The sequence below is a fragment of the Octopus sinensis genome, linkage group LG21 (genome assembly GCF_006345805.1).
Source record: "Octopus sinensis linkage group LG21, ASM634580v1, whole genome shotgun sequence".
NCBI classification, from domain to species: domain Eukaryota; kingdom Metazoa; phylum Mollusca; class Cephalopoda; order Octopoda; family Octopodidae; genus Octopus; species Octopus sinensis.
The window spans coordinates 18,824,635-18,839,679 of record NC_043017.1 but is presented as its reverse complement, the minus strand read 5'-3'; the positions used below and the strand labels follow the sequence as shown (position 1 = coordinate 18,839,679).

Below are 15,045 nucleotides of genomic sequence, written 5' to 3'. Positions count from 1 at the left end.
AGAACAGTACTGGAGTATGCTAGCCTCCTTCCTCTCTAACCTTTGCATGTCCTCTGCATTCAGGGCCCACATTTCACTGCCTTGTAGAATTGCTGTCTATATACATGCCTCAGACAAGCTTCCTTTCACTCAGACAGAGAAACCTTTTATTGCAAACAAAGGTAACAGCCCTCTGAATTTCCTCTATCCTATTCTTATTCTAGCTATCATGTTCTCTGTGCATCCTCCCACACTACTAATATGGTCCCCTCGGTAGTAGAAATTATCTCCTACCTCTAATGAGTCATTAGGGCATTTGAGAGAATCAATTTCCTGAGTCTCTACGCTTTTATGGATCCTGTGCATCTTCCACGTACACAAACTATCTTCTCTGATAACCTTCCTATTAATTCACTGCACCTCTTGTGTCCATAGCTTACACTGGGTACACTCTACGGAGTTCCTACCTACACTTTTCCTACAAATCGAACATGGCCTCCTAACTAAGGTGGATAGAGTCCTGTCAGTTTTCTTACTTACCAAGACCTTAGTCTTTGCTAAGTTAACCTAAAGGCCCTTAGATTAGAAGTTTTGCTTCCACACCTGGAATTTCTCATGTAGCTCTGATACAGAATCCACTATGAGGGCAGGATCATCAGTATATGGCAATCCCAAGAAGCTTTTGGTCTTGAATTCTTCTGTTATGGCCTGGAGGACAATGATGAAAAGGAGGGGACTAAGGATTAGGCCTTGATGAACCCCTACCTCTACACCAGATTCTTCACTGTACTCGTGGTTAACTCTCACACTACTGACAGTGTCTTTGTACATGGCCTATACAACTTTCACCAGCCACTCTTCTATCCTTAGCCTCCTCAGTGACCACCATATCACACAGTGGGCACTCTATCGAAGGCTTTCTCTTGATCAACAAATGCGAAGTATAATGGTTTATTCTTAGCTAAGTATTTCTTTTGCCATTGCCTGAATATAAAAATAGTGCTTCTTCCCTGGACAAAGTCAAACCTCATTTCAGCTAGCCTAATTCTTCTCCTAATTACATGAGAGAGACTCCCTTTATCCCATTCATTCTCTACACTCAACAGTCTTGCATAGAAACTTTTCCACACCTCTTTCTTGTCCACATCACTAAGTGCAAGCATACCATTATCCATCTGCACACACTTATCTCCCACAACATCTCGATCCTCACTGACACAGTCTAACAATCAGGAACACTTCAAGTCTGATCTTGGCAAACCTATTCTTTTCAGCTTCTATCCTAGCTAGATACACTTGACGTCTAGCCTCACTTTTAGCCTTCTGACATGAATCTTTGCTGCCACCCACACTTTTCCATTCTTTCCAGATCCATCTCTTCTATTCTTTATGGCATTGTCAACAAAACATTAAACAAAAGTGTGCTCAACACAATCATATTAACAAGTGAGAAAACAAATACGAAATCACAAATAAAAACAGGCCACAATATAAAAAGTTGATGCTTACTTATTTGTAGGTGTTTGACATAACATTTCTGTTGCTTGTTTCTAATATATCATAGTAGCTTGTATCTTTATCCATGAGGAATCTACAACTGTCTCATAGAGATTACAGGATTTGCTGTTTCTAAATACAAATAAAATATATTAGACTGGATCAGCTTACCTCTTTAAACAAAAGTTTTTGGGAAGTTTTATCAGCAGCTTTAATACCTATTTTGCTTATTTTCATTGGACATCAGTTTTGTTCGTTGTAATTATCAGCTGGACTATCGATAATTATCATTGACCTTTGACTATCAACATTAATATCATTTTCAATTAGCAATGTTGGACAAAAGTAGTCAAGTTTATTTCTTAGAAATAAAGGTAAATGGTGGCTAAACAATGTGTTACAGTGACTTAAGAAATACACTTTCTCTTTGCATTGATATTAAGATATGGGGGAATAGCGATAACTGAAAAGGAGTGTGGAAAGGAAAACAGTGGAAGTATCTTTCCGTATTAAAACAACAATAAGTAATGTCAGCTAAAGCAAGTTTTTCAACTCACTTCTATTACATATGTGACAGGGGATTAAGACAACATTGTTACTTTAGGAAATTTCTTCACTCTCTTTCTTCTTTCTTTGAACACATCAAAACAAACAGGTGCAGTAGGAAAATGACAGAATTTATACAATGTAGATGTTGTTTCTATTAATAATACTTACATATTAATACAGAGCCAATGACGGAGATGTCACAATATATTCAAGTTGTCGCAACTCGGACTGGACAGCACATTTACATTTTACAATAAACCTTTCTTTATATTTCCGCACCAGCATAATAAAGATTGCTGTCGCTGTTTCTTTCTGCCGTTAATTAGCAATCATCTATTAATTGTGGATTTGTATGAAGGACACACACGCAGACATTTTGCCATTTATATATAGAGAGATAACGCTGACCACCGTGAGGAAGGTACCTGTTATTTCTTTACACCGCTTAAATAATTAATACCATCCTTGCATTGGTGTGTTGTAATTATGTTCATTTGACGTAAAAACAATCATAGTATTAAGACGATCTTCAAATTTGTGTATATATATATATATATGTATATATATATATATATGTATATATATGTATGTATATATGTATATATATATGTATATGTATATTATATATATATGTATATATATATGTGTGTGTATATATATATATATATATATGTGTATATATATTTATGTGTGTGTATATATATATATATATACACAGATCGCCTGGGACTCATTAGGAAATAGAAATAATGTAAAGGGAAATATAAAAGACTGGGTTAGGACAAGGAAGCAGGATGAAGATGTAAATATTGAAAAATCACTTTAAATAATCTGTTTAATAACCCATTAGTGTTTTATTTGTTTTTATTAAAACACTTTACACTTTAACCTCAATACTTTATTTAAACTTCAATGACAAATTTACTATAAAGTAACAACGAAAAGCCAACAAATAAAATCATCCTAGTGCTATACTTCTGTGAACCATTAGGAATTAGCTTCCGTTAAAAGCTTAGGCACACAGTACTTATACAAATATGTCTCCTCGCTGACTTTGTTTCCTCATATCATTCAGAAGAATGGTTATTTTTCAATGAAATTTTCTACAGATACCTTTCAGATAGTGTGGGTTACAATTATATTGCAATTTAATGTGAGGAAAATACCCCCAACTGTTGGGCATACACGTTTCTACCGACATACATGACTTCTAAGTAGATAGATAAATAGATATGAAACTTGTAATTTAAAAAACTTTGTGACATTTATATATGGATGTGTGTGAGCCCACCATTTTTCTTTCTTTTTTTTTTTGCGTACATGCCAAAATAATCGTATTCAGATAAGTTTTTGTAGAAGATTTAATTAAAAGACATTTTCCTGATGATCATGAGGAAACAAAGTTGACAGAAGGCACACATGTCAAGTCACATCACAATTTTGAAAGGAAGGATGCACAGGCCAAAAAAATATATTTTTGCTTCTTTTGTCAAGATATTTTAATTCAGAACTGGCATTTTTCAACTCATAGAATCCAAATATGACATCCACTCATTAGATTCACATCATTTTTAAGATACAGGATCCTTAGAATTTCATTGTTTTTTTTCAACAAAATCGCTTTTGAGGAACGAGGCTTAATATGCTTGTGTCCAGGTAAGCTAGAACTCTTGGAGAATAGTTTACTGCAAATATCATAGTGATATGGTTTCTATCCTGTATAAATACGTTTGTGTTGAGTTACACTATCAGCTCCAAGAAATGATATTTCCCAGATATCGGTGATTTGGCTTCTCACTAATGGGTGCATATGTGAGTAATGAAGCCTCAACTTTGAGAAAATGATCCACAAGAGATATCACACTGATATGATTTTTATCTTTTGTGAAAGAGTTTGTATGTAGGTAAAAGATAATTTAATGCCATTGCAGAAATATCGTTTTGCTCTAGTATGAAGACTTTTGAGCCTACATAAGCTTCATGCAGTCCTCTGATTTATGAGTTCCTGTCAAATTGTCCAACCAATGCCAGCCTGGAAGGTGGATGTTAAACAATGATGATGGTGGAAGAGTTTGTGTGCAATTAACTTACTCCTGTACGAACATGTTTATGACAGTTGAGTGACTGTTTTGAGAAAATAATTTTCCACAGGTATCACACAGATTTAGCTTGCATCAATCATGAATGCGTTTGTGACTAGTTAAGGGACTTTCGTGCCTGAGAGAAGGATTTACCACAGACACAGTGATGTGGTTTATCTCTTGTGTGATTGTTTGTGAGTAATCAAGTTGCTTTGCTGAACAAATGATTTACCACAGATATCACAGTGATATGGCTTCTTTCCCGTATGAGTGCGTATGTGAATTGTTAAGTTAACATTTTGAGGAAATGGTTTACCACAGATTTCACACAGATAAGGTTTTTCTCCTGTATGAATTTGTTTGTGTGTACTTAAGTGATGATTTGCAGAGAAGGATTTACCACAGACATCACAGTGAAATGGCTTCTGTCCTGTATGAAAGCGTCTGTGTCTAGTGAGGTAACCTTTTTGAGAGAATGATTTATCACAGATATCACAGTGATGTGGCTTCTCTCCTGTGTGATAGAGTTTGTGTGCAACTAAGTGATGCTTCAGAGAGAATGATTTACTACAGATATCACAATGAAATGGTTTCTCTCCTCTATGGATATGCTTGTGCTCTATTAACTCGCCATGTCCAGAAAATAGTTTACCACAAATATCACAATTATAGATTTTATCTCTCGTATGAATGTGTTTGTGAGTAATTAGGTTGCCATTTTGAGAAAATGATTCACCACAAATTTCACAGTGATATGGCTTTTCTCCCGTATGAGTACGTATGTGGGTAGTTAAGTTACCACTTTGAGAAAATGACTTGCCACAAATAACACAGTGAAATGGTTTTTCTCCAGTGTGAATTTGCTTGTGTGTAGCCAAGAGATTATTTAGAGAGAATGATTTACCACAGACATCACATTGATATGGTCTCTCTCCTGTGTGAAAGCGTGTATGTCTAGCTAAGTTACCTTTCTGAGAGAATGATTTACCACAGATTTCACAGTGAAATGGTTTCTCTCCAGTATGAAAAAGTTTGTGTGTAGTTAAGTGATGCTTTAGAGAAAATGATTTACTACAGATATCACACTGATATGGTTTCTCTCCAGTATGAATGCGTTTGTGAGTAGTTAAGTTACATTTTTGAGAGAATGATTTCTTGCATATATCACACTGATAGAATGTCTTTCCTTTCTCTTCCTTTATATCCTCAGGGAAATCGATAATTTGAGACTCTGCTTCACATTTAATCTTTTTCTCATACAATTCGTCTTCCATTCTTGTTTCTCTCTCGCCGCAATAAATATAAAAGTTCTTCCACACTTTATTTATATATTTTATTCCTATTTCTTTGGCTATATTTCTATCAACTGTGATTTTTGTCAATATTCGAAGATGCTGCAAATTCCTTTGTAATTCAGCTTCAATTTCAATATCAAATCATTATAATACAAATTCCAGTCTGTGAATTTGAGAGCATTTTGTATAAAAATTCTGTTCAGAGCCAATATTCCACAGTAATTCTACCATAGATTTATATGATGAGGGTTCATATTTGTTGTGTATGACATCTTTTTGTTTTTAAAAGTTGATAAATATTGATGGATCTCAGGTAAATAATATCATTTTATGCCAATGTCATCTGATATTCTGAAATAAAAGAGAACCAAATATAAAATATCGAGGATACTTAAATGAAAGACATTCCACAGTGGACATTTTACATTTCTTCTAAAGTGAGAAATTGTAGATAGAAACCTTTACCAGGTCAATGGACCTCATCCACCTGTTCTTTTTGTTTTTCTTTTCTGCTGACAAAACATGCATCAATATCTTTGAGCTGGTGGAAATGCCAACTCTTTATATTTTACCAAATTGTGCTACTAATCTATGATATCTACCACCCATTTTCTACTATAGTAGGATGTCTACCAACTGTTGGTAGTATGAAATATATTAAAAATCATTAAACATTTATTCTACAAAAGGAAAGGAGCATAATAAACAGTCTGTAGTGTAAAATTTATTAAAACTCATTAACATCTTATTATGCAAAATAAAAAAATCTTCAAATATTGATTTGAATGTTAGTAAACTGATCTGATATCATTTAAAAAAGCAGTGAACAGGTCATTGTTTATCATGAGTGTGTCCCCATCTCTTCATTGAATATAAAAGTACAGACAATCAAGCCCATTTTTCAGACTATAAACCCAGGGGCCATCTATGCATGCCCCATAGTTCTTCTTATTTATAAGTTCTGCATCAGAATCCTCTGAGTTCGGAGGTTGATCACCAGTCAACAATCAACGATGACCAGCAAACTGACCTTAGACAACCTGTATAGAATTTTCCTGTGTGCCAATCATTTGACCCCTTGTCTGGTGTAATATTATCGTGCTACAAACTTCATGACACATATTAAATCAGTCTGTAATAGTATTGGGCGACTTTCCAGTAAAGTTTACTGTGGTACTCCTCGGAATTTCGTGAATAAAATAGAACACTAGTTCTGAAATTTCACACACACTCAATCTGCTATTAATATTCTCATTTAAATTGGATTAGTGGAAAAACTGATTTCCTTCCAGAACTGTGCGATATGCTTGGCACCTTTTTTTCGGACATCCCAATATTGGCCAGAATTCTCCTGTTCTATCCATCTTTCTTTTTTCTTCCATTCGTGTTCTGCATTTATGACAAAGAGGTACATTTTCTACCGGGTCAATAAGACTGTGCTCTCTCAAACAGAACACTGCTTCATCTTCACTTCAAATTATTTTGTAAAAGTCTCTGGCTAGCATGGTCCTACTGTGAACAACTAAATGGGATGGAATTAAGTGCTGAAGGCCATAAGTGGGTTGTTTGGTAAAGTGCCTTACGGTAGGCACAAAAAGCAAGGTGGATATCATACTATAGTAACACCGATTTTTCTTTGCTGTGTCAGACTATACAGAGGAGAATGAAGATAATCGTGTTCAATACCCAAGTTGCTAAAACATCCTTCATTTCCTCAAAAGGAAATCAACGTAACACAAACTAAATATAATATTAACGGATGAGAAAACAAATACGAAATCACAAATAAAAACAAGAATCAAAGTAAAAAGTTGATGTTTAGTCATTTGTTAGTGTTTGACATAACATTTCTGTTGCTTGTTTCTCATATATCATAGTAGATTGTGTATTTATCCATGAGGAATCTACAACTATCTCATAGAGATTACAAGATTTGCTGTTTGTGAATAAGGCACAAAAATATATTTAGCTCTTTAAATGAAAGTTTTGGAAAAGTTTTATTAACACTTTTAATACGTCTGTTTTTTTCTTCTTCTTTCATTTTAATTGGGAATCAATTTTATCCGCTGTAATTATTAGCTAGACTATCGATAATTATCATCGATTTTTGAGAATCAACATCAAAATCACTTTAAATTTGAGAATAAAAGTTGTCAAGTTTATTTCTTAAGAAAAAGGTAAACGGTGACTAAACAATGTATAGAAGTGACCTAAAAAATACAAACTTTCTCTTTCTTATTAATATTAAGATATGGGGAAATAACGATGATTGGAATGCAGAGTGGAAAGGAAAACTGTAAGTATTAAGACAACAATAAGTAATGTCAGCTAAAGCAAGTTTTTCAACTCACTTCTATTACATATATGACAGCCGACACGTATGGGGATTAAGACAACATCGTTACTTTAGGAAAATTTCTTCACTTTCTTTGAACACATCAAAACAAACAGGTGCAGTAGGAAAATGACAGAATTTATACAATGTAGGTGTTGTTTCTATTAATAATACTTACATATTAATACAGAGCCAATGACGGAGATGTCACAATATATTCAAGTTGTCGCAATTCAGACTGGACGGCACATTTACATTTTACAATAAACCTTCCTTTATATTTCCACACCAACATAATAAAGATTGCTGTAGCTGTTTCTTACCGCAGTTAATTAGCAATCATCCAGTAATTAACCTCTATATTTAATAAATTTGTTCAGTTGGCAGAATCGTTGAGCAGCGAAGAAAATTCTCCGCAATATTACTTCCGTCTCTTCAAATCCAAACAACATCAGTTTTGTCTTTCTTCCTTTCTGAATAAATACCGGATACATTTCAAGAAAGTGTTGTTTTTTTTATATATGGAGGGTTAGGGTTAAGCTGGAGTCGATATGATCCAACAATGACCTTCCCTAATATTTCAGGTTTGCGTTTTTATTAGGAATAATAACACTGACCACCGTGAGGAAGGTACCTGTTATTTCTTTACACCGCTTAAATAATTAGTACCATCCTTGCATTGGTATGCTTATAATTATTTCCATTTGACGTAAAAACGATTATGGTAATTAAAACGATGTTCAGTTTTAGATAGATCGACCGTAAGATCGCCGATAGATCATATACATACATACACATACATACAAACGTACGTACGTACGTACATACATGCATACATACAGACAGACAAAAAGGGATTAAAATATCCAGGTTGATATCAATAAATCACCCATTTTTAAACAAATTTGGTAAATTATATCCAACAAATGGACACTAATAAATGCAAGTAGAATACAGATCCAAGGTAATTCCTTTGGTTTTAGCTAGATTGACTCTAAGGCCCTTCGATTCTAATCCTTACTTCTACACCTGAAATTTCTCCTCTAGTTCTGATAATAACTCAGAAATTAGAGCAAGGTCATTATTCGAGAGAAGCTCCCAGGGGCATTCTGTATTGAATACCTCTGTTATTGCCTTGAGAACTATGATAAATAGGAGGGGGCTGAGGACTGAACCTTGGTGGACCCCTACCTCCACTCGGAATTCTTCACTGTACTCATTGCCAACCCTCACCTTACTGACAGTGTCCCTGTACATGACTTGCACAGCTTTCACTAACCATTCATCTATCCCTAGTTTCCTCATTGATAAGGGATCGGGGGACTATCAAAGGCTCTCTCCATGTCAATGAAAGCCAGGTACAGAGGTTTATCTTTGGCTAGGTATTTCTCCTGCAGCTGTCTTACCAAAAATATAGCATCTCATCTAAACTGACTCTCTCCCTAATTAGTTGGGCTATGACCCTCTCCATGACCTTCATTACCTGATCCAATAACTTAATACCTCTGTAATTATTTGTATCTAAAGCATCACTTTTACCTTTGTAGCAGTTGAATAGTGCTGCTACACCAGTCACTGGGTATGACTCCTTCGTGGTTAACTATACGGGTGACTAGGCTATAGCCAACACCACCAGATATTTTGAGCATCTCTGCGGTGATTCCTGATGGGCTGGGGGCTTTTCCTGTCTTCATACTCTTAATTCAGATAGCTGGTCCCTCTGTTGGGTCGGCATTCGGCAGACTCTCTTTCTCCCATTCATTCTCTTTATTGAGCAACCTTTCATAATGGAGTCTCCAGACCTCTCTTTTTGCAGTCTCGTTTAGTGCAAGAGAATCATCATCCATGCAGACACATTTCTCTCCTACATCACGATTCTCTTTCACACACTGTCTTACAACACAAAATGCTTCAAGTCTTTGGTCCTCACGGCGCAGAACATAAACAAATTTTTTCTTATCTGCTTCCCCTCTGGCTAAATAAACCTGTCTCCTAGTTTCCCTTCTGGCAGTCTGATACAATTCCCTACAACTACCGTTCTTCCAAACCTGCTTCTTTTCTCTAATAGCCCTGTGAATAACATCGTTTCACCACCACATTATTTTGGGTCAAGAGGGAACTTTGCACCATCCACAGATATGGTCAGTGGCCCTCAGCAGATTGTCCCGTAGAAATCTCCAGTTGTCTTCCACATCATGTGAAGCTATATCCACTTCTATTTTGTCAAAGGCTTTGAGTAATATGTCTCTAAATCTCTGTTCATTTCCAGGATCTTTAAGCTTCCAGACCCTTCTTCTCCATGCTGGTCGTCTTCTGGGCATCCATTTAGCCCTGATCCTGAAGTCGCTAACTACCAGTCTATGTTGTGGGTTACATTCTTCGTCTGGGAAGGCTTTGGCATTTATAAGCAGCCATCTTTCCCTTTTTTGGCAAAGATGTAGACAATTTGGCTAGTGTGTCTGCCAGAACGGTAGGTGGCTAGGTGACTGAAGTTAGTATTGCAAACTATAACATCATTCGTATCACAGAACTCCAGCAGCCTGGTTCCCTCCTCATTGCGGGAACCAAAACCGTGGCCTCCATGGAAGACCCTGTATGTTGTCCAACATGTCCATTGAAGTCACCAGCCACAAAGAGAAGGTTCTTGTCATTCATCAACGAGGTATTCTGCAAGGGTGTGTCATAAAATCAGTCTTTCTGTCCATCGGATAGCCCTGGTTGATGGGTATAGGCCAAGATAATGGTTGCTAACCCATGATGAAGCACTAATCTAATCTTAGTATTCTGTCACATACTCTACCTCGATTACCTTATCAACCCATTTCTCCACAAGAAGTATATCCACACCCCCGACTCCGTCAGTGTTCCCTGCCCAGAAAATCTTGTACCTGTGAGGAACCTAGCAGAACCTCCTCTCCACAGCGAATGTCGATAATAGTAAAATAGACAAGAAAAAATCTTGGGGTTTTCGGTCAGCCAATCTATAACAAAATTAGAGAAATAAGTGACTGTGTGATAAACTTGAATAAATGAATATGTAGCGGTTAAGGATATGCGTGAACAATATCTTAAGACGATCAAGTCTGTGAATTCTGTAGTTTATGGTTGTGTCAGGACAAGTTTTGGTTAAATGTTCTACATTTAGAATAACAGGAGAATAATTGAAGAGCAAAACCACATTTATTTCAATTTCAGGTAATTAAGAATATTTACAAAGAATGATGAGGTCAGAATTCAAGATCCTGGGCCTCACAATTGAGAAAATGCACTGATATCTTGTGTAACAGACATATCAAACCCATACCAGCATGTACAATGGACATTAAAACACTGATGACATTTTGCATTTATATCAAGTTTAAGGTTACATTCATACTTGCAAATAAACATTCAGTTTAACCCTCAAGTCATGAAGAAATCATACTAGAAATAAAAGAAATGATAAAACTGTAGAAATCAAAACCAACATCAGAATTGGTCCCTTGGTGGGATATATCCATAATAACATTTAAACCAGGATATATGTAAGATACATGAAACAATGTATAGAAGATGCAGAATACATAACATATGGAGAGAAATGTCCAGAAGCTAAAGCTATCAGTTATTTTTAATAGACAGCTTTATTGACTAGGCAACTTAATTAGCTGTGAGGGTAGGGAGTTCTGAAAGCATAGCAGACAGGTTAAGAAGGCAGTGAAAAATGTTCAAAGGGCAACAATTTCGGCTGTTAACAAAGGATTTCTCTATCAGATTGAAGGGCACATTATATAGTGCTTGTCTAAGATGTGATGCTACATGGTAGCCAGACATGGACCTTGCATGTTGACGGCCTTTTGGATGAGTAAACTGACATTCTCAGGTTGGTTTCTCAATTAGGAAGTATTTAGAAAATTATTAGATGAAGAAATTCACAACATAGAGAAAATTCATTTGAGCATCAGAAAAAAACAACACACGTCATATTCTGCTTCAATGTTGATAATGAGCTGCTTTTTGTTATGCATGAATACCTAGATGTTTAGTTGGGTAGTTTTTTTGAGAAGTCAGTGATATGGCTTTTCTCTAGTATGAGTACGTTTATGACGACTTAATTCACTACTTTCAAAGAATGATTTACTGCAGGCATCACACTGAAATGGTTTCTCTCCTGTATGAATATACTTGTGAGCAGTTAAGCGGCTGTTTTGAGAGAAGAATGCTCCACAAACATCACAGTGATATGGTTTATCTGCAGTATGAATACGCTTGTGAATCATTAAGTGATGCTTCACAGAAAACGATTTCCCACAGATATCGCACTCGTATGGTTTCTCTCCTGTATGAACACGTTTATGTATAGTCAAGACACTAGGTGCAGGGAATGATTTACCACAAATATCACAGTGATACGGCTTCTCTCCTGTATGAACACGTTTGTGTATATTTAGGATTCTTGTTGCAGGAAACGACTTACCACAGACGTCACAATGATATGGCCTCTCGCCCGTATGAATATGTTTGTGTCTGGATAAGCTAGAACTCTCAGAGAATGATTTACCACAGATATCACAGTGATATGGCTTTTCACCTGTATGAATACGTTTGTGCTTAGTTAGGTTACTATCTTCAGAGAATGATTTACCACAGATATCACAATGATATGGTTTCTCTCCTGTGTGAATGCGTATGTGAGTAGTTAAGTCACAACTCCGAGGAAATGATTTATCACAGATATCACACTGATATGGCTTATCTTTTGTATGAATGTGTTTGTGAGTAACTAGGCTGCCTTTATGAGCGAATGATTTACCACAGATATCACATTGATATGGCTTCTCCCCTGTATGAGTACGTATGTGAGTAGTTAAGTTACAACTCTGAGGAAACGATTTACCACAGATATCACACTGATATGGCTTATCTTTTGTATGAATGTGTTTGTGACCAATTAGGTGGGCTTTCTGGCAAAATGATTTATCACAGATATCACAGTGATATGGTTTCTCTCCTGTATGAATGCGTTTGTGAGTAGTTAAGTTACACTTTAGAGAGAATGACTTCTTACAGATATCACACTGATATAATGTTTTTCCTTTCTCTTTCTGTATATCGTCAGGGAAATCTATAACTTGAGACTCTGCTTCACATTTAATCTTTCTCTCACACAATTCGTCTTCCATCTTTGTTTCTCTCTCGACACAATAAATATAAATGTTCTTTTATTCCTATGTCTGTGGCTATATTTCTATCAACAGTAATTTTTGTCAATATTCGAAGATGCTGCAAATTCCTTTGTTATTCAGCTTCAATTTCAATATCAAATCATTATAATACAAATTTCAGTCTGTGAATTTGAGAGCATTTTGCATAAAAATTCTGTTCAGAGCCAATATTTCACAGTAATTCTACCATTGATTTATATAATGTGAGTTTATATCTGTTCTGTATGACATCATTCGTTTGTTTTTAAAAATGGTAAATATTGATGGATCTCAGGTAAATAATTCTTTGACGCCAATGTCATCTGATATTCTGAAACAAAAGAGAACCAAATATAAAATATCGAGGATACTTAAACGAAAGACATTCAATGATGGACATTTTATTACATTCCTTCTAAATTGATAAACTGTAGATAGAAAAGTTTACTAGGACAATGGAACTCATCCACCTGTTTTTTTCTGCTAACAAAATATGCATCAATATCTTTAAACCAGTGGAAGCAACAACATTCTATATTTTACCAACATTGAACATCTCTAAAATGCTCCGTTGTCCAACACAACAGTAAAACTGTTCTGACAAACACCGAGTGACGACTTGATAGCGACTCCTCTGAGATAAATATAAATACAACAAGAGTTTATGATGGGTGTGGGTTAATGCATGCTTCTGTACATGCATATGTGTGTATATATATCATCACAAATTTCTTTGTAACTAAACACTTTTAAACTTCGTATACTGGTAGTGTGTTACATAAAACATCTTTTTCTCTTGGCTTTCTTGAGAAAATTCTGTAGTTTGTAAGCTATTTCTTGTTAAATTTCTTGCATTTCGGCAATTTCAACCAATCAATGACGTCTATTGAGGTGAATACAATTTCTGCGGTTGTTTGTCAATGCGGTGTCATATCAGTTTGTCAGTTATTTATGAGAAAAAAGATACCCTTCCCCCACCCTAACCATAACCATACCCTGGTTATGACTGGGTAATAAAGTAAACAACCAAAATTTCTTCTCTTCTTCACTTTCTTTCTATAATCTTTGAACACATCCAAACAAACAGATGTAGTAGAAAGAGGACACGACCTATACAATGTTGATGTTGCTTCTATCAATACTTACATATTGATATAGAGCCAATGACGAAGATGTCACCATAGATTCAAACTCATACTGGACAACGACAGCTTTAACGCAACTTCTATATTTTACAACAAAATTTCATTTAGATTTTTCACTTCGACATAATAAATATTGCTGTAGCTATTTCTTCTCACAATTAATTAGCAATCATTTCTAATTAATTGTATCACGTAATTGCCTGTTGTAAACTAGATCAGATCCAGTAATAAAGATGTTTATCCAACAATAGCAGAGAACCAACAGAATTATTTCGCAATTTCTAACAATAAACTGTCATAACAACTATCTCATCTCTAGCTTCGACACAAGTCTTTATATATATATCCTGATCTACTTTATATTTTCCATCTAAAAGACGTAGAATTGATCATTCTTCATCTTCTCTATTAAATACCTTTGGTTACTTTATATCTTATTCCGCTTTATACAAACAAGGTAATCTTTTACTTCAGCTGCGTCAAAATAATGTATCTCACCTGCGATGCTGCTTATAATTTCTCTTATATAATTTCTTTCCACTTTAAATATGTATAAGAAAGAAAGGCATGGAACAATCAATAGCAGAATATCAGTAAATGGCGGGTATGACGACAGAATTTGGTAGAATTGGGAATATATAGAAACACCATGGTTTACTTGAAATACTGAAACGAATTTTATAATTTTTTTTTTTTGATTACTTCAATGAAAAAAAGTACTTTCGTTATAAAAGCATGTGTTTTGCAATGAGAGAAAAGAAACATTTAAACGATTAATTATTATTTAATTAGAAACATTAGTAAAGGAACAACATATATACACTGATTTTAATATGTACAACGCTAGCGATACATTCATTTAAAAAACTTTTAATGACAATTGAGATAAACTCTAAGGCGGCAAGCTGGCAGAAACTATAGCCTCCGAGTGAAATGCTTAGTGGCATTTTGTTTATATTTACGTTCTGAGTTCAAAGAAGA

The 15,045-nt window shown here is 35.2% G+C and overlaps 2 protein-coding genes across 3 annotated transcripts in view; both read right to left on the bottom strand.

Moving 5' to 3' along the window:
- The window catches only part of LOC115222936 (zinc finger protein 98-like), a 61,902-nt gene extending 60,380 nt beyond the window's left edge, over positions 1-1,522 (bottom strand). Inside the window, exon 1 of the mRNA XM_036511796.1 lies at positions 1,489-1,522. The gene's annotated coding sequence lies outside the window, so the exon portion shown is untranslated. The remainder of the gene's footprint in view (positions 1-1,488) is intronic.
- A 1,330-nt stretch (positions 1,523-2,852) lies between these two features.
- Positions 2,853-14,735, bottom strand: LOC115222791 (zinc finger protein 239-like). Of its 2 annotated transcripts, XM_036511799.1 has the most exons (3): positions 14,563-14,735; positions 12,693-13,250; positions 2,853-5,258 (listed from the first exon to the last, which is right to left on the bottom strand). In XM_036511799.1, exons 2-3 carry the CDS (start codon positions 12,896-12,898, stop codon positions 4,280-4,282), a joined length of 1,185 nt encoding a protein of 394 aa, XP_036367692.1. In that variant the 5' UTR covers positions 12,899-13,250; positions 14,563-14,735; the 3' UTR covers positions 2,853-4,279. The 2 variants fall into 2 exon arrangements, with proteins under 2 accessions (XP_036367692.1, XP_036367693.1); XM_036511800.1 differs by lacking the exon at positions 2,853-5,258 and having other exon boundaries at positions 10,898-13,250; positions 14,563-14,707.
- Positions 14,736-15,045: the final 310 nt, after the last annotated feature.